Source organism: Miscanthus floridulus, chromosome 8 (assembly GCF_019320115.1).
Source record: "Miscanthus floridulus cultivar M001 chromosome 8, ASM1932011v1, whole genome shotgun sequence".
Classification (NCBI taxonomy): domain Eukaryota; kingdom Viridiplantae; phylum Streptophyta; class Magnoliopsida; order Poales; family Poaceae; genus Miscanthus; species Miscanthus floridulus.
In genome coordinates this window covers 75,248,890-75,275,465 of record NC_089587.1, presented here as the reverse complement: position 1 = coordinate 75,275,465, position 26,576 = coordinate 75,248,890, and the positions used below count along the sequence as shown (strand labels likewise).

The 26,576-nt window shown below is 40.7% G+C and overlaps 3 protein-coding genes across 3 annotated transcripts; all 3 read left to right on the top strand.

Moving 5' to 3' along the window:
* The first annotated feature begins 126 nt into the window (after positions 1-126).
* Positions 127-9,432, top strand: LOC136476716 (uncharacterized). Its single transcript, XM_066474651.1, has 19 exons — positions 127-397; positions 1,200-1,698; positions 2,099-2,190; positions 2,950-3,114; positions 3,205-3,592; positions 3,680-3,798; positions 3,929-4,001; positions 4,077-4,288; positions 4,430-4,474; positions 4,552-4,633; positions 5,187-5,375; positions 6,327-6,409; positions 6,526-6,610; positions 6,856-6,987; positions 7,225-7,347; positions 7,601-7,771; positions 8,054-8,113; positions 8,199-8,393; positions 8,639-9,432. Exons 1-18 carry the CDS (start codon positions 324-326, stop codon positions 8,331-8,333), a joined length of 2,727 nt encoding a protein of 908 aa, XP_066330748.1. The 5' UTR covers positions 127-323; the 3' UTR covers positions 8,334-8,393; positions 8,639-9,432.
* An 11,246-nt stretch (positions 9,433-20,678) lies between these two features.
* LOC136472624 (LETM1 domain-containing protein mdm28, mitochondrial-like) lies at positions 20,679-22,408 on the top strand. The gene is made up of 5 exons (XM_066470330.1): positions 20,679-20,790; positions 21,046-21,216; positions 21,499-21,558; positions 21,644-21,838; positions 22,081-22,408. The coding sequence occupies exons 2-4, from the start codon at positions 21,094-21,096 to the stop codon at positions 21,776-21,778; spliced, it is 318 nt and encodes a 105-aa protein (XP_066326427.1). The 5' UTR covers positions 20,679-20,790; positions 21,046-21,093; the 3' UTR covers positions 21,779-21,838; positions 22,081-22,408.
* A 1,656-nt stretch (positions 22,409-24,064) lies between these two features.
* Positions 24,065-25,813, top strand: LOC136472623 (LETM1 domain-containing protein mdm28, mitochondrial-like). The gene is made up of 5 exons (XM_066470329.1): positions 24,065-24,184; positions 24,440-24,610; positions 24,893-24,952; positions 25,038-25,232; positions 25,474-25,813. Exons 2-4 carry the CDS (start codon positions 24,488-24,490, stop codon positions 25,170-25,172), a joined length of 318 nt encoding a protein of 105 aa, XP_066326426.1. The 5' UTR covers positions 24,065-24,184; positions 24,440-24,487; the 3' UTR covers positions 25,173-25,232; positions 25,474-25,813.
* The last annotated feature ends 763 nt before the right edge of the window (positions 25,814-26,576 follow it).

Sequence of the window (26,576 nt, the reverse complement as noted above, 5' to 3'; positions counted from 1 at the left end):
AAAAGGGAAATAGAAAAAGGAAAAAGGAAACGGTCTGGTTGTTGGTTGGTCCGCGTGAAGCGTCCCGGCAAAGGCACCGATGGCCGCGTCCAGCGCCTATCGTTTCCGGGGCCCTCCTCGCCTTCCCTTCCCCCGTCCTCACACTCCTGGCGGTGTGGCCTCCCGCTCTTCCTCCTCGTCCTCGCACTCCTCTCGACCGCTAGCTCACCTCCCCGTCACCATATAAACCCTATCCCTCTCCCGTCCCCGCCTTGTCGTGACGCGCCCCGCGCCGCCGCCGGCGACAAGCGCGCAGGAGCTGCAGCAGCTGCCGCCCCCCACCGATGGCGACCGCCGTGGCGTCGCAGCCGCGCCACCTCCCCCTCGGCGCTGGCGGAGAGCCCAGGTGCACGGCCAGGTTCGTCTACTCTCCCGCTTACGCTGTTGTTAGGCGCCACGATTCGGGCGTTTGGCTTGTTCGCTCGTGAGCGGATGGATTGGACGAATGTGTTGGTTGTAATCGTGGGGTTGGTTCAGTTGGTCGTGGAATTGCGCGCATGCATCGGCGCTGCGCGGCTGGAGGAACTGTGTGAATGTACCATTTCGGTGGTCTCAGACACCAGAGCTTCCAGCCGGGGAGTACCTTGAAACCGACTTGGGGGCTTGTCAATTTCAGATGCTCTGCTAGATTTCTGTCTGATTCATTGAGATTATACTGATCTCCGAGTGACGTGACTTTATATCCCATCGGATTTGCTCTCACTTGTAATTAGGGACTGCTGTCTCTGTCTTAAATAGTAGCTTGCCTTTGACATTGATTTATTGGGCTAGTCGATGGGAATCCTGCGATTATCAATTGATGATACTAGAAGATAGACTGTGCATTGCTGCAGGAATCGCGAATGAATTTGTGGATATTATGGTATTGCTGATGTGAACAAATAAATGTATGTTAGTGGATGAATGCAGCTTGCTGACGTAGATAGCTTGCATGAAGAGATAGAGCCATAATTGCATGCTCTAGTGAGTTGCTGATGTGGATGACTTGCATGTTGAGATGGAATTCTAGTTAGGTTTATGATTATAAGATATATAGAAATATAGAATATAGATATAGTTATAGATATTGATATCAAGAGTTTCTGATCTTGGTATAGCTGAATTCTAGTGCATTTTTTCAGATTTGATGTATTGATGGTTCAAACGGTTTGTGTTTGCAGCACATCGAAGGTTCATACTCTGGAGAAAGTATATGGTTTCAGATTCGTATGTAGAAGCATTGTTGATGTAAAGAGCTACAAATTCCATTCCCGCATTTCAAAGAGGAAGTGCTACTTGAGGAACTCACCGTCGGAGTGTGATAGGACCATCCACAGTGCTAGATGGTTGGAGTTTCGGAGACACAAGGGACTCTTCCAGAGAACTAGAAGGATGGTTCACATTATTCCATTGGCTTCTGACGATGATGGCAACCGTGTATCTGTTAATGGAGCTGCGCAAGTTGGTTCGACAAGCAACATTGATGAAATAAGGTTGAAATTGAATAAAGCATTGCAGAGTGAAGATATCAGCAATGGACTCGTCCAGTCAGTACATGATGCTGCAAGATCTATTGAGTTGGCTTTCATAGAGCACAGCAAATCGTCAAAGAGCTCGTGGTTTCCAAAGACATGGTTGGGTGTTGAGAACAATGCTTGGATAAAATCACTGTCTTACCAGGTACAGTACTGAACATTCTGCAGACGTACATTTTCCCCTATTCAGTATTCACATGAAGAAACAGAACATTTGCAGTCATTGTTATCTCGTCATTCTGATGTTTTTTACTATATCAACACAATATTAAAGTCATGAAAAAGGTAAAGATTAGGTTTATAGTGTACCTGAAACGAAACATAAATGTCTCTTGGAATGTTCTTTGTTTAATCACATGTTAAGATTCTGCTACTTATAACCAGCTTAGAGCCAAGCACCATAACTGAACTTGCTTTGAGTCAATGTTTCTTTGTTCTTATACGATATCTTCAACACACTCACTGCTGTTGTGTTCGCCATAGTCCAAAATTCCTGTGAGATACATATTTTCCATTCACTGAAATCTTACAGAAAATGTTTGCAGGCTGCTGTAGACTCATTGTTGCAAGCAGTTATTGATGTTTCATCTCGTGGGAATGGCAGAGATAGAGATATTAATGTGTTTGTTCAACGGAGGTCTACCTTCTAGCCCTTTCCTTTGCTTTCATATCATACTGCTTAAATGTTGTTTTGGAGCAGACTCATTTGTTTCTAAGTATATGATATCCCTTGCATTGAAGTTTTCTGGGAGCAACGTCCTATTTTAAAAGTTCCTTTACATCTAAATTAAATTGTTAAGATAAGATTTAAGTATGCCTTTTGATTTATTGGCTGATTGATCTCAGAAGAGGTTGAATTCTAATTGGAAATTTACTCTCAGTGAGAAACAAGTTACTGCTGAGGTCTATAGTGCTAAGTTGTAGTTGCATTTTTTTTATCCGGAAGTAGTCCAGCAATTTTCAATTAGCAAACTGGCAAACTCACATAACTGAAGTATATTAACGAAAAGAGTGTAAAACAATATGTGACTAGGTAGAATGCTGTTAAATTATTAACATGAAGGTCTTGGTGCCTTAGTTCTATTCACTTTGGGTACATATAGTTAACCAAAAGAGTTTTTAAATGTCTTGCATGGATTTAGCATGCATACTTCTGCCAAAGCTGAAGCATCAGGAATAGCTTTATTTTATCACGGTGCTAACTAAAATATGTGTTGTTTTCATAATTCATTTAGGTTTTAGTCGGCAGCTGCATAAATGAAGATGAATCTGTATCGTATTGATTGCTTTTACTTGTAGGCTTGTAGTATGTTCAAGTGACATTGGATTCATCCTCTCTGTTATGATTTGTTCCATTTGTTGGGTGTCTATTCAGTGATGTTTTATTTGATTGCAGTTTGTCCCGCCTGCTCACCCCCCTCGAGAGTGTTATCAAGAACGAATTGTCTAAGAGGGAACCTACATTTTATGAATGGTATTCATCCGATCAAAATCCTTTGGTGGTGAGACAATTTGTAAACATTTTTGAAAATGATCCAATGTTTAACTCTGCTACAGCAATGTAAGTTCTATTCTATCTTTAGGACTGTAACATGCTCATAGCCAGTAACTAGTACAAGACTCATTGATATTTTCTCTTGTTTGCTGTCAGATGCCGTGAAGGCGAGCCAATGAATACTAGTGAAAGTGATCTTTCTCTGCTTATGCTAGGTTTGATCTGTCTTGCTGCAATCACAAAGCTTGGATCAGCAAAAGTTTCTTGTCAGCAATTTTCTTCAATGGTGCCTGATATTATTGGTCGATTCATGGATATGCTTCTTGAGTTTGCCCCTCTAAGTAAAGCATATAACTTGACGAAAGATATTGGCCTTCAGAGAGAATTTTTGTATAATTTTGGTCCTCGTGCTGCTGTTCCTAAACTTGGTAATGATCATGGACTTGAGATATCATTTTGGATTGAACTGGTTCAGAAACAATTACTCCGGGCACTTGATCGTGAAAAGATATGGTCAAGACTGACAACAAGTGAAAGTATTGAGGTTGAAACTAAAAGTGATCTTTTCATCTAGTCATAGAAATCTCGTCCTTTGCTTCAAATTTATATAGTTATTTATTCCTCATTGCAGGTTCTGGAAAAGGATCTTGCAATATTTGGTTTTTTCATTGCTTTGGGTAGAAGCACACAAGGATATTTGTCTTCCAAGGGTCTGACTGATTTGGATGATTCACTGAATGGTATTGTAAGGTATGATCTATGTGAATTTATATTTTTCCATTTTCTCACTGAAATGACGTTTCAGTTAATAAGATGATATACCTTCTTTATTACCCAAATATGATTTACTGTACTGAATCATGGGCTTACAATAACCCAGGTATCTTATCGGTGGGAGTGTACTATATTATCCACAGCTGTCCTCGATTAGTTCATATCAGCTGTATGTGGAGGTCAGTATGCAGGCAATATACTGAGCTTCTAATGCTACTCAGCATTCAGTGTTCATGTGCCTTTCTTACGTTCAGGTAGTCTGTGAAGAGCTCGAGTGGCTTCCTTTTTACAATGATGATATTCCAAGTGCAAAAACTGATACTGAAGGTAGAGAAGACGTGTCTAAAGGAGAAGTCATATCAAGAGTCCTAAATGTGTGCTCTTACTGGATGGCTAGTTTTATAAAGTACAGCTCATGGCTTGAGAACCCTGCAAATGTGAAGGCAGCAAAATTCCTTTCTAAGGGGTATGTAATTATTTGGTCACGACAATGCTTATCTTTCTCTTGTTTGCAGATAGGGATTTGTTTTTATGTTTTTTTTTTTGAAAAAGCAGATATGGATTTGTGATTAGTGATTAATTTTCTACTGCATGCTAATAATTGTAGACATGCTATGTTGAGTGACTGCATGAAGGAGCTTGACATATCAAGGTAAGCGTTAAGCAGGAGCTTGAATTGTTTGTTCTCTACCACTCAGTAGATTTATTTGTTTGCTAAACATGTTGCAGAAATAATATGTCAAAAGGCTGTGGCTTCCCAGAACCTGAAGAAGAATTAGATACTGGAACAGAGTTAGCTTCCTTTGACAAGGTATTTATTGCGGAATGCCTTTAAGAATTGCTAATATATTTTCACATTTTTGCACATCTGAAAAAATTATGTTCTATACGATTGATATAATTTATGTTCTATACGATTGATATAATTCTTAGTATGACTTCAAAGGTATTAATGGTAACTATAAAATGCTGTTTCTTTGTATGTTTCTTATGCCTCCACAAGAAATTAGAGAACTAGTATAGCATTGACTCTATGTACCCAGCAAACCTCTAAGAGACAATCTCTTATCTAAGAGATAACATACTTACATACATCATATGCTCTCCTAGTTTGCTTCACCTAAGATTTTACTGATGTAATAGATGGTCCAGGTGGCACTATTGTACATGCCCTTAGATGTATTGAAAGATCTCACTAGTAAAAGGATGGACAATTGCATATGTGGTGGACAGATATCATTTGCAATTAAATCTATTTTGGATATGCCATCTACTTATTTCAAGTTTACGATGATAGTTGCCTCTAAAATAGATGCTATCTTCAGTTGTTGAAGCGTTGACGACATCGGTTTTAATCATTGCAGTCACTTGAAAGTGTTGAAGAAGCTTTGGTTAAGTTAGAAAATTTGCTCCAAGAATTACACGTTTCCAGTTCAAACTCTGGTAAGGAGGATCTACAGGCTGCATGCTCTGATCTTGAAATGATAAGAAGACTGAAGAAAGAAGCTGAGTTTCTTGAGGCATCCTTTCGAGCAAAAGCAGAATATCTGGAGGTGAGCCTTTTGGCTTTCTTTTATTTTCAGTATCTCTTACCCACACATGTTGCTTCTAATAAAGGATAGCCATGCATTCTTACAATTACAAGTCTTTGATCTCATTGTATTGGGAAGAGTTCCTTTTATGGATTTCCAGTGCACCCCACTTATCATGGTCAGTCCATCAGGATACTGCCAGGCGAGAACGGTTACTCCGATTACTGTAGCTCATGAATTGCATAAGTTTGCTTCTGTTGTTATCTTAGCCAAAATATGATTTAGTTGCATTGGCTAGTGATAGCATCACATCAGATGCATCTATTTTCAATTAAGCAATGGGAGCTCAATGTAATTTCCCGTCAATGTTTGTAATCCTCTCTTAAGGGCCTGTTGGTTTCAGCTTATGCTTTTGTCTTCTGGTCAAAAGGCAGAAGGTGAAACAAAACGCTAGATTTTGAAATTGGTTTTTGAGAAGCGCTGTATTGGTATTAGAGGCCAAAAGCAAGTCTGAAGACGCCGCCAGCCTGTTCGTTTCGTCGTAAACGATCGTGGATTATTTACTGCTGGCTGGTTTGGTGTGAGAGAAAAATACTGCTCCAGCTTATAATCCACGATCGTATACGAGCAAGCGAACAGGCTGGCTTTTGGTGGCTTCTATGGGATCTGTTCTGAGGGTTATACATTTTATATTTATTCAAAAGCCAATGGACAAGACATCCCATAGAAGCCAGCTTTTTAAATCAAAAGCCTAAACAAATGGGCCTAAGTGTAATTTCTAATGCTAAGCAGCGGTCACCATCTGTCTATCCTTCTGGTGGTGTTTTACAGCATAATGATATCAGATTATTATGTGCTTAATGTACCAGTTGGAAACAGTACATGCCAAACTGCATACTTGGTTGCACTACAGTTGGAACTAGAATTAGTTTGCAATCATGGTAAATGTGCTTTTTTTTTATGGTTTATTAGGCCGATGCACCTGCAGAGGAAGGACGTGTAAAGACAGGTAGCAGGACGAACGATACATCAGCACCACAAAAATCAGGAAGCAGGTGGAGTATTCTTGTAACTAATACTAATTAACTAATTCAAACATGGTTGTGATAGCTTATGTGATTTCGGGGTAGTAAAGCAGACCTGTTCAGTTGTTTCCTATTTCTCTTGTCAGGGTGGATAATAAACGCCGTCCATTTTGGGACTTCTTTGGTCGGTCTTTGGGAAAGAAAGTTGATCCAGCTCTTGCAGATCAGGATGTATGTATGCTGTACTGTATATTTGCAGTTTGTTTTGTGCATTAAAGAACACACCAGCATTTTGCGGTGAAGTGATTTCCAAGATGCATCCTTGTTTAATGAACAGTCCTTGACCATGGCTCTAATTAATTACTGAAAAATAATTATGGTCTTCAAAAGAATACCATTTAATTTTCTCTCTTAAGATTCTTATTGCAGCGTATTCCTAATCTTATGGTATTATCCCATTTTTATTGCTGATGAAGGGCACTGTCGCCAATGTGGAGAAGAAAGATGCGGAGTCAAATGACATCCTCCGCTTTGAACAGTTAAGGCGTGAGCTGATTGAGTTAGAAAAGCGAGTGCAGAAGAGTGCAGATGAAGCTCAAAAGGAGGAGGTATGCTTGTTTAACAGGATCTTGAAATAGCAAATTACTGGTTCTTCAGTATTTGAGCAAACTCTTGGAACAGGACCTCAGCAGTGATTCTGTAAACGTTATGAGTTTAATTGCATCTTGTATTGTTAGTTCTGTTGTTTTCTGAGTTATGATTCTTAACCACAATGGTTGGTTTCAATGCGTACAATTTTTTTCCTTTTCAAAGAATTGTCTATTAAGTCAAGTCCTGTTTTCCAGGAGATGGTTGTCGCAGACGAAACAACTGCGCCATCGCCTGGTTCATCAGTTCCTTCCGGTCAGGCTACCAAGAAAGAAAATGTCATAACTAAATCAGTGGAGAAGGTCAAGGAGACTACAACGGTATGACCATGTAAACCTAAGATCCCATAGTAGTAATTGCAAGGTTTTCTTCCTCTGTTGTGGTTGACAATAATGACACTTCAAGGCATGGTATCATTTTGAAAGATTGTAGTAGGGGGTTGAATAATCGAATTAACTTTATCCAAAAGCCTATTTGCCAAACCAAAGGCGCTCATCGCAATATTGTTAGCTCCATACTTCCATTGTACTAGTTATAAAAAACTTCTTGTTTCTTATTCATATTTTTCTGCAGACTGTGTTGCAGGGGACACAACTCTTAGCAATTGATACAGGAGCTGCTATGGGTTTGCTAAAAAGAGCTCTTATTGGGGATGAACTAACTCAGAAGGAAAAGCAGGCTCTTCAAAGAACCCTGACGGATTTGGCATCTGTTGTTCCTATAGGAATACTCATGCTTTTGCCAGTGAGTCTTTCTTGTACTTGTATTCCTACTTCTTTAACAAGTAGAGGCTTATTAGGTCCACTTTATCATTTCATTTAATTTGTTTGGAGTAATCCTTTTAGCCTTTTACCTTATCCGCGTGGACTGTGGGCTACTAAGACTCATTTTGGTGTTTGAATTGCCATGGCAAAATATTTTGTTGTGTCCAAGAGTGATATCAATCATATACTCTGACCTGTGAATCTATCGACTGTAAGGTGTGTTTACTGTTGGAGCATTCTGACAATTGCCTTTCTGTCCCAGCTCACCGCTGTTGGTCATGCTGCTATTTTGGCTTTCATCCAGAGATATGTGCCATCGATGGTATGTAGTTTACGTTCACACGCTACTTTCCCCCTGTTGCCATTTGTTATATAAATCCCAATTTTCTGTATCTGCAATCGTGTAGATCCCGTCCACATATGCTCCCGATAGGTTGGATCTCCTTAGGCAGCTTGAGAAGGTGAAGGAAATGGAAGTTGCTGAAGGCAGCAGTGAAGATATATTGGAGGCCGTTGGTTCGAGAACTGAACAAGTGAAATAAGCTGGCCATGTACAGATGGACATGATTATACTGCTTAGCTTACGACCTTTCCTGTAAAGTGTAAGTAACAAATTCACCCCTGGTCTTCTGCATATGGCTGCTGCCTTTTCTTTCTTGTTATATACATGTGTTGCACTCTGTTTAGCTCTAATGCGGAACAGCTCAACCATAGACATCATGCATATAAATACCTTGACAACTGAACTCGTCCTTCCATAATCCTGTGCAGATATTTGTTCTTCTAATTAGGAGTATTTGGTTGATATCTTCTCAATCATGTTTGTTTTTGTTTTTTTTTTTTGTAGTGTTTTGGAACAGGACATTTGAGGGTTTTATTTTGTTTAAAGATTCTTTGAATGACATACCGCTGGAAACAGAACTGCAAGGCCATACGAAAAACCAATCATTGGGTCGATAAGGCGAAGAAAGATCCTTCCAAATGCTCCACGTCTGTAGGCTGTATCCATACTAAACAGTATACATGGGTGCATGGTGCCTCCAACATAGTAGTGGATGAATGTCCAAGTTCCTGTTGGACAGTGTCTGCGTAGGGTAGTGGTTTTGATAGAGGATTGTATATCTAGTTGATATGTTGTGTTGATGATCACTTTTTCTCATGCAGCCTCCACCGGGAGGGGGAGCGAGGCCTTTAAATACAGGGTGTAAAGTTTTAAGGTGTCATATCGGGTATCACATGTGGTGTTCGGATACTAATAAAAAAATAAATTACAGAATCCGTCAGTAATCCGCGAGATAAATTTATTAAACCTAATTAATCCATCATTAACGCATGTGCTATTGTAGCACCGCGTTGTCAAATTATAGACTGATTAGGCTTAAAAGATTCGTCTCGTAAATTAGTCATAAACTATGCAGTTAGTCATTTTTTAGTCTATATTTAATACTTTGTGTATATGTCTAAACATTCGATGGGATAGAAAGTCTACTTTAGGGGGAGAAACTAAACAAGGCCTAAAACCTTGTTTTTTAGGACCAAGGGGAATGCTTCATTCCCTGTACCCAAATGCCAAGTTCAGTGAACTAGTTATTGGCCGTTTTAGAGCCTTCATAAATCACACGCTTCAGTGGCGGCTTACGGGCGTTTTTTCTAATAAGCCCGCCCAGGGCATTTGTGATAGGTGAATGCCTCGGACAAAAGTTCACAAGTAATAAGATGCGACAAATTCGAGCGCATAAGGAGCATGGGCAACGATGCATTGGAGTGAGCAAGATATAGAGGTGGACAGTAGTCGTCAGGTCTGAATTCGCTTCAAGTTTGTCTCTTTTATTATCATCCCATCACTCCGTAATCTGTATTTTGTCATTGCGACAGAATTGCCGTGGAGGCCTCTCTGACCGTCGAATGCTTGGACATGTAAGTCTTTGAAGATTTTGCCTGAAACTACGGCGATGAACCGTGATGCAGAAGCATCACAGGACGACGACTCGACGATGCTTACACTTCTATATATGGTCCAGTCAATGCTGAAACTTGAGCGTCTTAATGATTTGATAGTAGCCGTAGCCCCCCTTGAGCGCTGATTGAGGGCTTGATGCTTAAGAAAGCTTCAAGATTTCCAAATGAATTTCCAATGTGGTCTCTGACTGAGTTTCCTGTTGGGTCCACCCTGTCACTCTGAAAGCTCAGTAGATGTACTCATTTACGCTTATTAACCGTTTGTCAAAAAAATGGTTCACTATCACTAGAGATAGTACCAGAAACATGTCCAAAACAAATACATATACCACCATACCGTACAGTTATTTGCATATCATTGGCTAGCATAAAACCGGTTTCACGATTTAGCTTTACCAAGTCAATCATTTCCTTCGGAAGTTATTTGCAAAGCTTACTGCACTACTACTGGGGTAACTACCTAGGGTGTTCGGCCGGTGAGGTTTCAGCTTGTTTCAGCTTATTCTCTTTTCCAGAATACTATTGAACCATCCAGAATCATCCAAAATCAGCCCAAGCCTGACCAGCCGAACGGGCTTTTAGAAAGTATCGCACTAGGTATAAGTACATACACCTCCGTATACATACACCTCCGTACCGGTAATTCAAGTTGTTTTGGATAAAGTTTGGATCAAAACATTGGGAATATAAAACATGGATAACTTTTAAGTTGTTGAGTTTGAAAATGTGAAAATCATATTATGAATAGATTTGTCTTAAAAAATATTTTTATAAAAAACAAGAAGTCAAAATTATACTTGGAGACCGTGTCACTTGGACTTGGGTTACCAGCAGGGAGAGAGTACGTATTTTCAATAGATCAGTGGCTCAACGCTGTTCCTGTATATATTAAAAATACGTGTACAATTCGGTATGACAGAGACGTGATTAAACAAGAGGTGAGAGTGTGAGACACGTTTTATTTTATAATAAGTCAAGAATCAAGAAGATACAAAAGGCAGAAGAAATCTGATAAGTCAAGGACAGAGCAAAATTTCCTATGCTTTTGAAAGCGAATGCCAACAGACTTGAGCCCCATCACCGACCGCATCGTGTCGTAAGGAAATTTAAAGGTACAGGCACACATACTTTTGCAAAAGTACTCCGTGCCAGCTTATAAAGTTATTATATGTATATATATATATATATATATATATATATATATATATGTAAGCTGAAATACCAAATATTATCTCTTAAAAAATCGAATTATTGACAGTTATTGTTAAGAAATATAATTCAGTGATCCTACAGCCCTGCACGACACGACCCAATCAAAGATTCATGAAACAAGCACGAGATGAGCATGAGCGACAACCGACAACTAGCCAAGAAATTTCGGGAGGCTACCAGACTATACTTGCGTCACGGAATAGCCAGACAAATCTGTCCATATTTGTCGCAAAGATATATGGATTCATTTCCAACCTCGAAATAAAAGTACCAAAATTAAGTGGGAGGAGAGGCCTATAGCAACTGTAATTGCAATTGCTTTAAGGCCCGTTCGTTTCACGAGGAATGGCTCTCAGGAAAAATTCCCGCCGGAATTGCTAGTTAATTTATACAAGGTTTGATTAGCTGGAAAAATTCCTGGCCTCATCCACCCCTAACCGAACGAGCCCTTAAGGAGAAGGAGAGGCAGTATCTGTTTTTGGCACAAAAGGTGAATTTGGCTTTGGAAAATACTTGTCGAGAAAAGAGACCTTTTTTTGTGCGCCGCTGGATGGGGGATCCGACGAGCAAGATCGTCTCACAGTCCACCAACATCGCGCGTCAATTGCTACTTTAATTAACCTGCCATTGTTGTGGTGTAACCTTTCTTTTATTTGTTATATATATACTGCCGCGTTCTCTTTTTCACATACATATAGTATATAAAAATCGGTTGGCCCGCACAAATCCAAGTCCCAAGCACCGCTCCGTCCACATGTTGGATATAATATGGGGTTGGCTCATATAATATTTAATAAATCAAATAAACTCTATGGTACGTAACATTAAGTGTTGAATGGCTTAATACCATATGGGATTTTGACTGAACGCTGACTTAGCTTATATGGTTGGAAATTATTCATCTAAATTGAGAAGCTGAGAAAAGAATAAAGGCGTGCCACACGCGCGCGCACGCCGCCGCTGACCGGGCCGTGGCAGGCAGGCGGCGAGCGGGTGGGCATGGCCAGTCTTTTGCCACTTAATCCATATAATCACGTGAGTTACTCCCTTGATGGTGGAGGTTACCGTCCCTTCCGCTTCCGCTTCCCGTCTCCTGGGATTCTCCGCTGCCTTCGTCTCCTTACCCTCCGCTGGCCATATATCCTGTCTTTCGTCAGTCCAGATCCTCTCTTCCACAACCACTCCCGAGAGAACCACTGATCAGCAGCCTTCTGACTTCCCCGTCCCGTACTTCTGCGCGCATGGAGGAGCGGGAGAGTAGGTGCCTCCGGAACCCACGTCCGCATGAGAATCCTGCATGGGGTGAGCGGCGATTAGGTTTTTGGGGAGCGATCCGCGACTGCTCGTCCATCTTCTTCCTACTGGAGATCGTTCTAAGATCCATCTTCTATCTAGAACATCAATGCGTCTTCTTCCCGGTGATCCGTTCGTGGGACTGCACTGCGAACATCTTCCTGTATCGACTGTAGTCCGCGACTTTGAGCAACGCACTATGTCGACTAGTGCGAATAGAGCCTCCGATGCCCTCGGCATGGGACCCTCCGCTGGGTACAGTCTAATCTCTGTGATTACTGTATTTTGTATTCTTACTTTATCAATGAGTATGTCATCTATGCATGTTGTAGTGTTCATAAGAAATATACACATGCACATATATGCTGTCATAAACCTGCTGATGTTATATTTCTGGATTAAACTGATAATGAAAATGCCTAAATTTCTAACAATCCAAAAACCTAATAATATGCAATTTTCTGTTAGTGGTTTTACTGCTGCTCTGAAGCCTAATAATTTTGATGGCAAGAAATTTATGATATGGCGTGCAAGGATGGTATTGTGGTTGACTGCGATGAATTGCTATCACGCCGCATAGGGAAAGCCTGAACAGTTCACTCCTAAGGTCGAGCGAAAGTTCTTGGCTGCCGATAACCTGTTTCGAGGCGCCGTGATTAGTGCACTTCATCCCAAGTATGAGAAAAACTACATATCTTGCACATCAAGCAAAGAGTTATGGGATGCTCTTGAGGCAAAGTTTGGGGTTTCTGATGCTGGTAGTGAGTTGTACCTTATGGAGCAGCTGTATGACTACAAAATGGTTGAAAATCGTTCTATGGTCGAATAGGCTCATGAGATACAGGCGCTAGCGAAGAAACTAGAACATTTTCCATGTCTGTTGTCCGACAAGTTTGTGGTCGGCGGTATAATCGCTAAGTTGCCACCTTCTTAGAGAGATTTTACTACTTCTCTAAAACACAAGAGACAAGAGTTTAGTGTGGCTGAGCTTATTGGATCTCTTGATGTTGAGGAGAGGGCGAGAGCAAAAGACAACCGTGGAAAAGGAGTTGAGTCTTCCGCTGCCAATATGGTGCAGAAGAAAAACTCATTTGCATCTCGTAATAAAAAGAAGAAGAACATGCAAGAGAACAACAATGCAAAGCCTAAGCAGACTGTACAGTTTAAGAAGAAAAACAATAAGAAAGGTGGATGATGCTTTGTTTGCGGGAGTGATGAGCATTGGGCAAGTGCATGCCCAGACCGCAAATATAAGCAAGAAAAGAAATCAGCAAACGTGGTCATTAGCGAGACTGGAGGAGGAATATCTGGGTATGATAATTATTTACCCTATGTTCTTTTAGTTTGTCTCTCACCTGAGTGGTGGATGGATAGTGGTGCTAATATTCATGTGTGTACTGATGTTTCTTTGTTTATTTCCTATCAGACCGGTAGGACTGGAGCCTTGCTGATGGGAAATGGTTTGCATGCGCATGTTCTTGGTGCTGGTACGGTCGTTCTGAAGTTTACTTCGGGAAAGATGGTGCTATTAAAGAACGTGCAGCATGTCCCCTCCATCAAAAAGAATCTTGTTAGCGCTTCTCAGATGTGTCGCGATGGTTTTAAAATTGTGCTAGAGTCCAATAAATATGTTGTGTCGAGACATGGAACATTTGTCGAAAAAGGTTATGATTGTGGAGGCTTGTTCTACTTGTCTTTGCTTGATGATGTGTGTAATAAAGTAGTGAACAATGTTATTGTTTTGGATGAGTCGAATATATGGCATTCACGACTTTGTCATATTAATTTTGGCTGTCTCACGCAGCTTGCAAATCTGAATTTAATCCTGAAATTTAACTTAGTCAAAGATTCTAAGTGTCAGGTGTATGTGCAATCAAAGCAACCGCACAAGCCTCACAAAGCTGCTGAGGTGAGGAACTTGGCATCGTTAGAACTCGTTCATTCTGATTTATGCGAAATGAATGGCGAATTGACTAAAGGCGGTAGATGATACTTCATGATATTTATAGATGATTGCACTAGATTTTGCTATGTGTATTTATTAAAAACAAAAGATGAAGCGTTGCATTATTTTAAGGTCTATAAAGCTGAGGTAGAAAATCAACTTGAGAAGAAAATTAAGCATTTACGGTCCGATCGCGGGGGAAAATATTTCTCAAATGAATTTTCTGAGTTTTACGCAGTGCATGGAATTATTCATGAGAGGACGCCACCATACTCACCATAGTTCAATGGGATTGCAGAGAGAAAGAACCGTACTCTAACTAATTTGGGTAATGCCATGTTGGAGACTACGGGACTATCTAAGGAATAGTGGGGTGAGGCTATTTTGACAGCATGTCATGTCCTGAATAGAGTGCCCACAAAGAATAAAGAAATTACACCATTCGAGGAATAGGAGAAGAAGAGATTAAATCTCTCTTACCTACGAACTTGAGGTTGTTTGGCAAAGGTGAATGTGCCCATAAACAAAAAACGAAAGCTTGAACCAAAGACTGTTGATGGTGTCTTTCTTGGTTATGCTATTCACAGCGTGGGTTATAGATTTTTAATTATAAACTCTAGTGTTTCTGAGATGGCTGTTGATACAATCATGGAATCTAGAGACGCTACATTTTTTTAGAATGAGTTTCTCATGAAAAATGCACCTAGCACAGTTAGTGATGAATTTATAATTCCCCATGAGCATAAAAACTTTATTCCGATAGAACAATCTGAGAAACTTTATGTGCAAAATCCTAAGGAGGATGACACTATAGTCACCAGGAAAAGTAAGAGACAGAGGACTGTAAAGTCTTTTGGTGCTGACTATATTATGTACCTTGTGGATGACACACCAACGACCATTGAAGAGGCATATTCCTCTCTTGATGCTGACTTATGAAAGGAAGCAGTACGGAGTAAGATGGATTCTATTATGTCTAATGAAACTTGGGAAATTGTTGATCGTCTCTATGGGTGCAAACCTATAGGGTGCAAATGGGTGTTCAAGAAAAAGCTTAGGTCTGATGGTACTATTGAGAGGTACAAGGCAAGGCTTGTAGCCAAGGGTTATACCAAAAAGGAAGGTGGGGATTTCTTTGATACTTATTCACCGGTTGTCCGATTGACCACAATTCGAGTTTTGCTTTCCCTGGCAGCCTCTTATGGTCTCATCGTTCATCAAATGGACGTTAAGACAGCTTTTCTAAATGGAGAGTTGGAGGAGGAGATCTATATGTATCAGCCTAATGGGTTTGTAGCAAAAGGTCAAGAAGGCAAGGTGTATAAATTATTAAAGTCATTATACGGTCTAAAACAAGCCCCTAAGCAATGGCATGAGAAGTTCGACAGAACTTTAACATTTGCTGGCTTTGTTGTGAACGAAGCTGACAAATGTGTGTACTATCGATATGATGGGGGTGAAGGAGTCATTTTGTGCTTATATGTTGATGACATACTGATCTTTGGATCTAGCCTCAAAGTGATTGAGGAGGTGAAGGAATTTTTATCTAAAAATTTTGAGATGAAAGATTTGGAGAGGCTGATGTTATTCTTAATATCAAGCTTCAAAGAGAAGGTGATGGTGGGGTAACTCTGTTGTAAACCCACTACGTGGAAAATGTACTGAGTCGCTTTGGGTTTAGTGACTGTACATCTGCTCCTACACCTTATGACCCTAGTGTGCTATTGAGGAAAAATCAGAGAATAGCAAGGGGTCAGTTGAGATATTCCCAGATCATTGGTTCGCTCATGTATCTTGCTAGTGCAACAAGGCCTGGCATCTCATTTGCTGTGTGCAAGCTGAGCCAGTTTGTGCCAAACCCAGAAGATGATCACTGGCGTGCTATGGTATTTGTTATACCGAACATCCAAAAGTGCTAGAAGGCTACTGTAATGCCAACTGGATTTTTGATGCTGATGAGCTTTATACTACAAGTGGATATATGTTTTCGCTTGGAGGTGGCGCTATTTCCTGAAAGTCTTGCAAGCAGACTATCTTAACAAAGTCTACAATGGAAGTAGAACTCATAGCATTAGACACTGCTGGATCGGAGGCTGAGTGGCTTCGTGATCTCCTTATGGATTTACCGGTTGTTGAAAAACCTATACCGACTATTTCTATGAACTGCGATAACCAAACTGTGATTACAAAGGTTAACATTTCTAAGGATAACATGAAGTCCACAAGGCATGTTAAGCGACGACTAAAATCTGTCAGAAAATTGAGAAACTCCGGAGTAATAGCGTTGGACTATGTCCACACGTCTAACAATCTGACAGATTAGTTCACTAAGGATTTATCACGCAACGTGATAGAAAGTGCATCGAGATAGATGGGTTTGAGACCTACTTGAAATTTACTATAGTGGTAACCTGTTCTATGTGATCGGAGATCCCGTGAAGTAGGACGGTGAAATAAGCTAGTAGTAAATTATGAGGAAAGATCCTTAGTAAGACTCATTTCTGATGCACGTCTTTTCTTTCTGTAAGACAGGCTAGTTTTTTGCCTTAATGTGCTTCAAGTGGCTTATCAAAGCAAAGATGTTGTCCTACAGAACATCTTTTGAGGAACACACCTATATGAGTCAGACTGCTGGTCACAGTCCATAAGATTTGGGTGATCTCTAAATACTCATGAAAGGCACTGAAGTATGACTTATATGCTTCAAATAGAGGGGATGTCTTTTGCTGCCCAGTATCAGCTAAGGACTTTAGTGACATTCACCTCACACAAAACTGTCAATTCAAGGCTTAGTCTATTGTTCAGTTATGACTAAGTGAAACTATTGTTCTAGATAGATGTTCAACCTAACAGTCTCCATCGAAACACTGGTATATAAAAGAAATGTGGTTCTAAGACTATTTTGTTACAAACCCTAGAGTTTGGTGGGGATTGTTGGACATAATATGGGCTTGGCCCATATAATATTTAATAAATCAAATAAACTCTATGGTACGTAACATTAAGTGTTGAATGGCTTAATACCATACGGGATTTTGACTGAACGCTGACTTAGCTTATATGGTTGGAAATTATTCATCTAAATTGAGAAGCTGAGAAAAGAATAAAGGCGTGCCACGCGCGCGCGCGCGCCGCCACCGCCGCCGGTCGGGCTGGGCCGTGGGCGTGGGCATGGCAGGCGGGCAGCGAGCGAGGGGGGGGGGCGTGGCCAATCTTTTGCCACTTAATCCATATAATCACGGGAGTTACTCCCTTGATGGCGGAGGTTACCGTCCCTTCCGCTTCTGCTTTCCGTCTCCTGGGATTCTCCGCTGCGTTCGTCTCCTTACCCTCCGCTGGCCATATATCCTGTCTTCCGTCAGTCCAGATCCTCTCTCCCGCAACCACTCCCGAGAGAACCACTGATCAGCAGCCTTCTGACTTCCCCGTCCCATACCTCTGCGCGCATGGAGGAGCGAGAGAGCAGGTGCCTCCGGAACCTACGTCCGCATAAGAATCCTGCATGGGGTGAGCGGCCATTAGGTTTTTGGGGAGCGATCCGCGGCTGCTCGTCCATCTTCCTGCTAGAGATCGTTCTTGGATCCATCTTCTCCCTAGAACATCAAGGCGTTTTCTTCCCGGTGATCCATTCGTGGGACTGCACTGCGAACATCTTTCTGCATCGATTGTGGTCCGCGACTTCGAGCAACGCACTATGTCGACTAGTGCGAATGGAGCCTCCGATGCCCTCAGCATAGGACCCTCCGCTGGATACAGTCTAATATCTGTGATTACTGTATTTTGTATTCTTACTTTATCAATGAGTATGTCATCTATGCATACTGTAGTGTTCATAAAAAAATATACACATACACATATATGCTGTCATAAACCTGCTGATATTATATTTCTGGATTAAACTGATAATGAAAATGTCTAAATTTCTAACACCACATATGCTCCCGATAGGTTGGATCTCCTTAGGCAGCTTGAGAAGGTGAAGGAAATGGAAGTTGCTGAAGGCAGCAGTGAAGATATATTGGAGGCCGTTGGTTCGAGAACTGAACAAGTGAAATAAGCTGGCCATGTACAGATGGACATGATTATACTGCTTAGCTTACGACCTTTCCTGTAAAGTGTAAGTAACAAATTCACCCCTGGTCTTCTGCATATGGCTGCTGCCTTTTCTTTCTTGTTATATACATGTGTTGCACTCTGTTTAGCTCTAATGCGGAACAGCTCAACCATAGACATCGTGCATATAAATACCTTGACAACTGAACTGGTCCTTCCATAATCTTGTGCAGATATTTGTTCTTCTAATTAGGAGTATTTGGTTAATATCTTCTCAATCATGTGTTTTTTTGTAGTGTTTTGGAACAGGACATTTGAGGGTTTTATTTTGTTTAAAGATTCTTTGAATGACATACCGCTGGAAACAGAACTGCAAGGCCATATGAAAAACCAATCATTGGGTCGATAAGGCGAAGAAAGATCCTTCCAAATGCTCCACGTCTGTCTGTAGGCTGTATCCATACTAAACAGTTTACATGGGCGCATAGTGCCCTCCGACGTATGGCCAGCCCTGTTCGTTTATCTTATAATTCGTATTTTTCAGCTTGTTTTATTAGCCGAAATAGTAATTTTCTTTCACAACAAATCAACCGGAACAGTGTTTCGGTTTGTTTTTTCAGCAAAGCGAACGGGGCATAGTAGAGGATGAATGTCCAAGTTCCTCTTGGACAGTGTCTGTGTTGGGTAGTGGTTTTGATAGAGGATTGTATATCTAGTTGATATGTTGTGTTGATGATCACTTTTTCCCATGCAGCCTCCACCGGGAGTGGGAGCAAGGCCTTTAAATTCATAATGTAAAGTTTTGGGGTGTTACGTCGGGTATCATATGGGGTGTTTGGATGCTAATAAAAAAATTACAGAATCCGTCAATAATTCGCGAGACGAATTTATTAAGCCTAATTAATCCGTTATTAGCGTATGTGTTACTGTAGCACCGCATTATCAAATTATGGACTGATTAGGCTTAAATGATTCGTTTCATAAATTAGTCGTAAACTGTGCAATTAGTTATTTTTTAATCTATATTTAATACTCCGTGCATGTGTATAAATATTCGATGGGTTAGGGAGTAAACTTTAGGAGGAGGAACTAAATAAGGCCTAAAATCTAACCTTGTAACCTTGTTTTTTTGGAACCAAGGGGAATGCTTCATTCCCTGTACCCAAATGCCAAGTTCAGTGAACTAGTTAATGGCCAAGTTTTAGAGCCTTCATAAATCACACGCTTCAGTGGCGGCTTACGGGCGTTTTTTCTAATAAGCCTGCCCAGGGCATTTGTCACAGGTGAATGCCTCGGACAAAAGTTCACAAGTAATAAGATGCGACAAATTCGAGCGCACGAGGAGCATGGGCAACGATGCATTGGAGCGAGCAAGATATAGAGGTGGACAGTAGTCGTCAGGTCTGAATTCGCTTCAAGTTTGTCTCTTTTATTATCATCCCATCACTGTAATCTGTATTTTGTCATTGCGACTGAATTGCCGTGGAGGCCTCTCTGACCGTCGAATGCTTGGACACGTAAGTGTTTGAAGATTTTGTCTAGTTACCCTGAAACTACGGCGATGAACCGTGATGCAGAAGCATCACAGGACGACGACTCGACGATGCTTACACTTCTATATATGGTCCAGTCAATGCTGAAACTTGAGCGTCTTAATGATTTGATAGTAGCCGTAGCCCCCCTTGAGCGCTGATTGAGGGCTTGATGCTTAAGAAAGCTTCAAGATTTCCAAATGAATTTCCAATGTGGTCTCTGACTGAGTTTCCTGTTGGGTCCACCCTGTCACTCTGAAAGCTCAGTAGATGTACTCATTTACGTATTAACCGTTTGTCAAAAAAATGGTTCACTATCACTAGAGATAGTACCAGAAACATGTCCAAAACAAATACATATACCACCATACCGTACAGTTATTTGCATATCATTGGCTAGCATAAAACCGGTTTCACGATTTAGCTTTACCAAGTCAATCATTTCCTTCGGAAGTTATTTGCAAAGCTTACTGCACTACTACTAGGGTAACTACCTAGGGTGTTCGGCCGGTGAGGTTCTAGCTTGTTTCAGCTTATTCTTTCTTTCAGAATACTATTGAACCATCCAAAATCTTCTAAAATCAGCCCAAGCCTGACCAGCCGAACGGGCTTTTAGAAAGTATTGTTTTGGATAAGGTTTGGATCAAAACATTGGGAATATAAAACATGAATAACTTTTAAGTTGTTGAGTTTGGAAATGTGAAAATCATATTATGAATAGGTTTGTCTTAAAAAATATTTTTATAAAAAACAAGAAGTCAAAGTTATATTTGGAGACCGTGTCACTTGGACTTGGGTACCAGTAGGGAGAGAGTACGTATTTTCAATAGATCAGTGGCTCAACGCTGTTCCTGTATATATTAAAAATACGTGTACAATTCGGTATGGCAGAGACGTGACTAAACAACTGCGCCATCGCATGGTTCATCAGTTCCTTCCGGTCAGGCTACCAAGAAAGAAAATGTCATAACTAAATCAGTGGAGAAGGTCAAGGAGACTACAACGGTATGACCATCTAAACCTAAGATCCCATAGTAGTAATTGCAAGGTTTTCTTCCTCTGTTGTGGTTGACAATAATGACACTTCAAGGCATGGTATCATTTTGAAAGATTGTAGTAGGGGGTTGAATAATCGAATTAACTTTATCCAAAAGCCTATTGGCCAAACCAAAGGCGCTCATCGCAATATTGTTAGCTCCACACTTCCATTGTACTAGTTATAAAAAACTTCTTGTTTCTTATTCATATTTTTCTGCACAGACTGTGTTGCAGGGGACACAACTCTTAGCAATTGATACAGTAGCTGCTATGGGTTTGCTAAAAAGAGCTCTTATTGGGGATGAACTAACTCAGAAGGAAAAGCAGGCTCTTCAAAGAACCCTGACGGATTTGGCATCTGTTGTTCCTATAGGAATACTCATGCTTTTGCCAGTGAGTCTTTCTTGTACTTGTATTCCTACTTCTTTAACAAGTAGAGGCTTATTAGGTCCACTTTATCATTTCATTTAATTTGTGTGGAGTAATCCTTTTAACCTTTTACCTTATCCGCGTGGACTGTGGGCTACTAAGACTCATTTTGGTGTTTGAATTGCCATGGCAAAATATTTTGTTGTGTCCAAGAGTGATATCAATCATATACTCTGATCTGTGAATCTATCGACTGTAAGGTGTGTTTACTGTTGGAGCATTCTGACAATTGCCTTTCTGTCCCAGCTCACCGCTGTTGGTCATGCTGCTATTTTGGCTTTCATCCAGAGATATGTGCCATCGATGGTATGTAGTTTACGTTCACACGCTACTTTCCCCCTGTTGCCATTTGTTATATAAATCCCAATTTTCTGTATCTGCAATCGTGTAGATCCCGTCCACATATGCTCCCGATAGGTTGGATCTCCTTAGGCAGCTTGAGAAGGTGAAGGAAATGGAAGTTGCTGAAGGCAGCAGTGAAGATATATTGGAGGCCGTTGGTTCGAGAACTGAACAAGTGAAATAAGCTGGCCATGTACAGATGGACATGATTATACTGCTTAGCTTACGACCTTTCCTGTAAAGTGTAAGTAACAAATTCACCCCTGGTCTTCTGCATATGGCTGCTGCCTTTTCTTTCTTGTTATATACATGTGTTACACTCTGTTTAGCTCTAATGCGGAACAGCTCAACCATAGACATCATGCATATAAATACCTTGACAACTGAACTGGTCCTTCCATAATCTTGTGCAGATATTTGTTCTTCTAATTAGGAGTATTTGGTTGATATCTTCTCAATAATGTTTTTTTTTGTTTTTTTTTGTAGTGTTTTGGAACAGGACATTTGAGGGTTTTACTTTGTTTAAAGATTCTTTGAATGACATACCGCTGGAAACAGAACTGCAAGGCCATACGAAAAACCAATCATTGGGTCGATAAGGCGAAGAAAGATCCTTCCAAATGCTGCACGTCTGTAGGCTGTATCCATACTAAACAGTATACATGGGCGCATGGTGCCCTCCAACATAGTAGAGGATGGATGTCCAAGTTCCTCTTGGACAGTGTCTGCGTAGGGTAGTGGTTTTGATAGAGGATTGTATATCTAGTTGATATGTTGTGTTGATGATCACTTTTTCTCATGCAGCCTCCACCGGGAGGGGGAGCAAGGCCTTTAAATCGAGGGTGTAAAATTTTAGGGTGTCACATCGGGTATCACATGGGGTGTTGTATGGGGTGCTCGGATACTAATAAAAAAATAAATTACAGAATCCGCCAGTAATCCGTGGGGTGAATTTATTAAGCCTAATTAATCCGTCATTAACGCATGTGTTACTGTAGCAACATGTTGTCAAATTATGAGCTAGTTAGGCTTAAAAGATCCGTCTCGTAAATTAGTTGTAAACTATGCAATTAGTCATTTTTTAGTCTATATTTAATACTCCGTGTATATGTCTAAACATTCGATGGGATATGAAGTAAACTTTAGAGGAGGAACTAAACAAGGCCTAAAACCTTGTTTTTTAGAACCAAGGGGAATGCTTCATTCCCTGTACCCAAATGCCAAGTTCAGTGAACTAGTTATTGGCCAAGTTTTAGAGCCTTCATAAATCACACGCTTCAGTGGCGGCTTACGGGCGTTTTTTCTAATAAGCCCGCCCAGGGCATTTGTCACAGGTGAATGCCTCGGACAAAAGTTCACAAGTAATAAGATGCGACAAATTCGAGCGCACGAGGACCATGGGCAACGATGCATTGGAGCGAGCAAGATATAGAGGTGGACAGTAGTCGTCAGGTCTGAATTCGCTTCAAGTTTGTCTCTTTTATTATCATCCCATCACTGTAATCTGTATTTTGTCATTGCGACTGAATTGCCGTGGAGGCCTCTTTGACCGTCGAATGCTTGGACACGTAAGTGTTTGAAGATTTTGTCTAGTTACCCTGAAACTATGGCGATGAACCGTGATGCAGAAGCATCACAGGACGACGACTCGACGATGCTTACACTTCTATATATGGTCCAGTCAATGCTGAAACTTGAGTGTCTTAATGATTTGATAGTAGCCGTAGCCCCCCTTGAGCGCTGATTGAGGGCTTGATGCTTAAGAAAGCTTCAAGATTTCCAAATGAATTTCCAATGTGGTCTCTGACTGAGTTTCCTGTTGGGTCCACCCTGTCACTCTGAAAGCTCAGTAGATGTACTCATTTACGCTTATTAACCGTTTGTCAAAAAAATGGTTCACTATCACTAGAGATAGTACCAGAAACATGTCCAAAACAAATACATATACCACCATACCGTACAGTTATTTGCATATCATTGGCTAGCATAAAACCGGTTTCACGATTTAGCTTTACCAAGTCAATCATTTCCTTCGGAAGTTATTTGCAAAGCTTACTGCACTACTACTAGGGTAACTACCTAGGGTGTTCGGCCGGTGAGGTTCCAGCTTGTTTCAGCTTATTCTTTCTTTCAGAATACTATTGAACCATCCAAAATCTTCTAAAATCAGCCCAAGCGTGACCAGCCGAACGGGCTTTTAGGAAGTATTGTTTTGGATAAGGTTTGGATCAAAACATTGGGAATATAAAACATGAATAACTTTTAAGTTGTTGAGTTTGGAAATGTGAAAATCATATTATGAATAGGTTTGTCTTAAAAAATATTTTTATAAAAAACAAGAAGTCAAAGTTATATTTGGAGACCGTGTCACTTGGACTTGGGTACCAGTAGGGAGAGAGTACGTATTTTCAATAGATCAGTGGCTCAACGCTGTTCCTGTATATATTAAAAATACGTGTACAATTCGGTATGGCAGAGACGTGACTAAACAACTGCGCCATCGCCTGGTTCATCAGTTCCTTCCGGTCAGGCTACCAAGAAAGAAAATGTCATAACTAAATCAGTGGAGAAGGTCAAGGAGACTACAACGGTATGACCATCTAAACCTAAGATCCCATAGTAGTAATTGCAAGGTTTTCTTCCTCTGTTGTGGTTGACAATAATGACACTTCAAGGCATGGTATCATTTTGAAAGATTGTAGTAGGGGGTTGAATAATCGAATTAACTTTATCCAAAAGCCTATTGGCCAAACCAAAGGCGCTCATCGCAATATTGTTAGCTCCACACTTCCATTGTACTAGTTATAAAAAACTTCTTGTTTCTTATTCATATTTTTCTGCACAGACTGTGTTGCAGGGGACACAACTCTTAGCAATTGATACAGGAGCTGCTATGGGTTTGCTAAAAAGAGCTCTTATTGGGGATGAACTAACTCAGAAGGAAAAGCAGGCTCTTCAAAGAACCCTGACGGATTTGGCATCTGTTGTTCCTATAGGAATACTCATGCTTTTGCCAGTGAGTCTTTCTTGTACTTGTATTCCTACTTCTTTAACAAGTAGAGGCTTATTAGGTCCACTTTATCATTTCATTTAATTTGTTTGGAGTAATCCTTTTAACCTTTTACCTTATCCGCGTGGACTGTGGGCTACTAAGACTCATTTTGGTGTTTGAATTGCCATGGCAAAATATTTTGTTGTGTCCAAGAGTGATATCAATCATATACTCTGACCTGTGAATCTATCGACTGTAAGGTGTGTTTACTGTTGGAGCATTCTGACAATTGCCTTTCTGTCCCAGCTCACCGCTGTTGGTCATGCTGCTATTTTGGCTTTCATCCAGAGATATGTGCCATCGATGGTATGTAGTTTACGTTCACACGCTACTTTCCCCCTGTTGCCATTTGTTATATAAATCCCAATTTTCTGTATCTGCAATCGTGTAGATCCCGTCCACATATGCTCCCGATAGGTTGGATCTCCTTAGGCAGCTTGAGAAGGTGAAGGAAATGGAAGTTGCTGAAGGCAGCAGTGAAGATATATTGGAGGCCGTTGGTTCGAGAACTGAACAAGTGAAATAAGCTGGCCATGTACAGATGGACATGATTATACTGCTTAGCTTACGACCTTTCCTGTAAAGTGTAAGTAACAAATTCACCCCTGGTCTTCTGCATATGGCTGCTGCCTTTTCTTTCTTGTTATATACATGTGTTGCACTCTGTTTAGCTCTAATGCGGAACAGCTCAACCATAGACATCATGCATATAAATACCTTGACAACTGAACTCGTCCTTCCATAATCCTGTGCAGATATTTGTTCTTCTAATTAGGAGTATTTGGTTGATATCTTCTCAATCATGTTTGTTTTTGTTTTTTTTGTAGTGTTTTGGAACAGGACATTTGAGGGTTTTATTTTGTTTAAAGATTCTTTGAATGACATACCGCTGGAAACAGAACTGCAAGGCCATACGAAAAACCAATCATTGGGTCGATAAGGCGAAGAAAGATCCTTCCAAATGCTCCACGTCTGTAGGCTGTATCCATACTAAACAGTATACATGGGTGCATGGTGCCTCCAACATAGTAGTGGATGAATGTCCAAGTTCCTGTTGGACAGTGTCTGCGTAGGGTAGTGGTTTTGATAGAGGATTGTATATCTAGTTGATATGTTGTGTTGATGATCACTTTTTCTCATGCAGCCTCCACCGGGAAGGGGAGCAAGGCCTTTAAATACAGGGTGTAAAGTTTTAAGGTGTCACATCGGGTATCACATGTGGTGTTCGGATACTAATAAAAAAATAAATTACAGAATCCGCCAGTAATCCGCGAGATAAATTTATTAAACCTAATTAATCCATCATTAACGCATGTGCTATTGTAGCACCGCGTTGTCAAATTATAGACTGATTAGGCTTAAAAGATTCGTCTCGTAAATTAGTCGTAAACTATGCAGTTAGTCATTTTTTTAGTCTATATTTAATACTTTGTGTATATGTCTAAACATTCGATGGGATAGAAAGTCTACTTTAGGGGGAGAAACTAAACAAGGCCTAAAACCTTGTTTTTTAGAACCAAGGGGAATGCTTCATTCCCTGTACCCAAATGCCAAGTTCAGTGAACTAGTTATTGGCCAAGTTTTAGAGCCTTCATAAATCACACGCTTCAGTGGCGGCTTACGGGCGTTTTTTCTAATAAGCCCGCCCAGGGCATTTGTGATAGGTGAATGCCTCGGACAAAAGTTCACAAGTAATAAGATGCGACAAATTCGAGCGCATAAGGAGCATGGGCAACGATGCATTGGAGTGAGCAAGATATAGAGGTGGACAGTAGTCGTCAGGTCTGAATTCGCTTCAAGTTTGTCTCTTTTATTATCATCCCATCACTCTGTAATCTGTATTTTGTCATTGTGACTGAATTGCCGTGGAGGCCTCTCTGACCGTCGAATGCTTGGACATGTAAGTCTTTGAAGATTTTGTCTAGTTACC

Coding starts and splice junctions, on each gene's coding strand:
- LOC136472624 (XM_066470330.1), top strand. CDS start 21,094: ATGGGTTTGCTAAAAAGAGCTCTTATTGGGGATGAACTAACTCAGAAG. Junction 21,217..21,498: donor GAATACTCATGCTTTTGCCA/GTGAGTCTTTCT, acceptor TTTCTGTCCCAG/CTCACCGCTGTTGGTCATGC. Junction 21,559..21,643: donor AGAGATATGTGCCATCGATG/GTATGTAGTTTA, acceptor GCAATCGTGTAG/ATCCCGTCCACATATGCTCC.
- LOC136476716 (XM_066474651.1), top strand. CDS start 324: ATGGCGACCGCCGTGGCGTCGCAGCCGCGCCACCTCCCCCTCGGCGCT. Junction 3,115..3,204: donor TTTAACTCTGCTACAGCAAT/GTAAGTTCTATT, acceptor GTTTGCTGTCAG/ATGCCGTGAAGGCGAGCCAA. Junction 3,799..3,928: donor TCACTGAATGGTATTGTAAG/GTATGATCTATG, acceptor ACAATAACCCAG/GTATCTTATCGGTGGGAGTG.
- LOC136472623 (XM_066470329.1), top strand. CDS start 24,488: ATGGGTTTGCTAAAAAGAGCTCTTATTGGGGATGAACTAACTCAGAAG. Junction 24,611..24,892: donor GAATACTCATGCTTTTGCCA/GTGAGTCTTTCT, acceptor TTTCTGTCCCAG/CTCACCGCTGTTGGTCATGC. Junction 24,953..25,037: donor AGAGATATGTGCCATCGATG/GTATGTAGTTTA, acceptor GCAATCGTGTAG/ATCCCGTCCACATATGCTCC.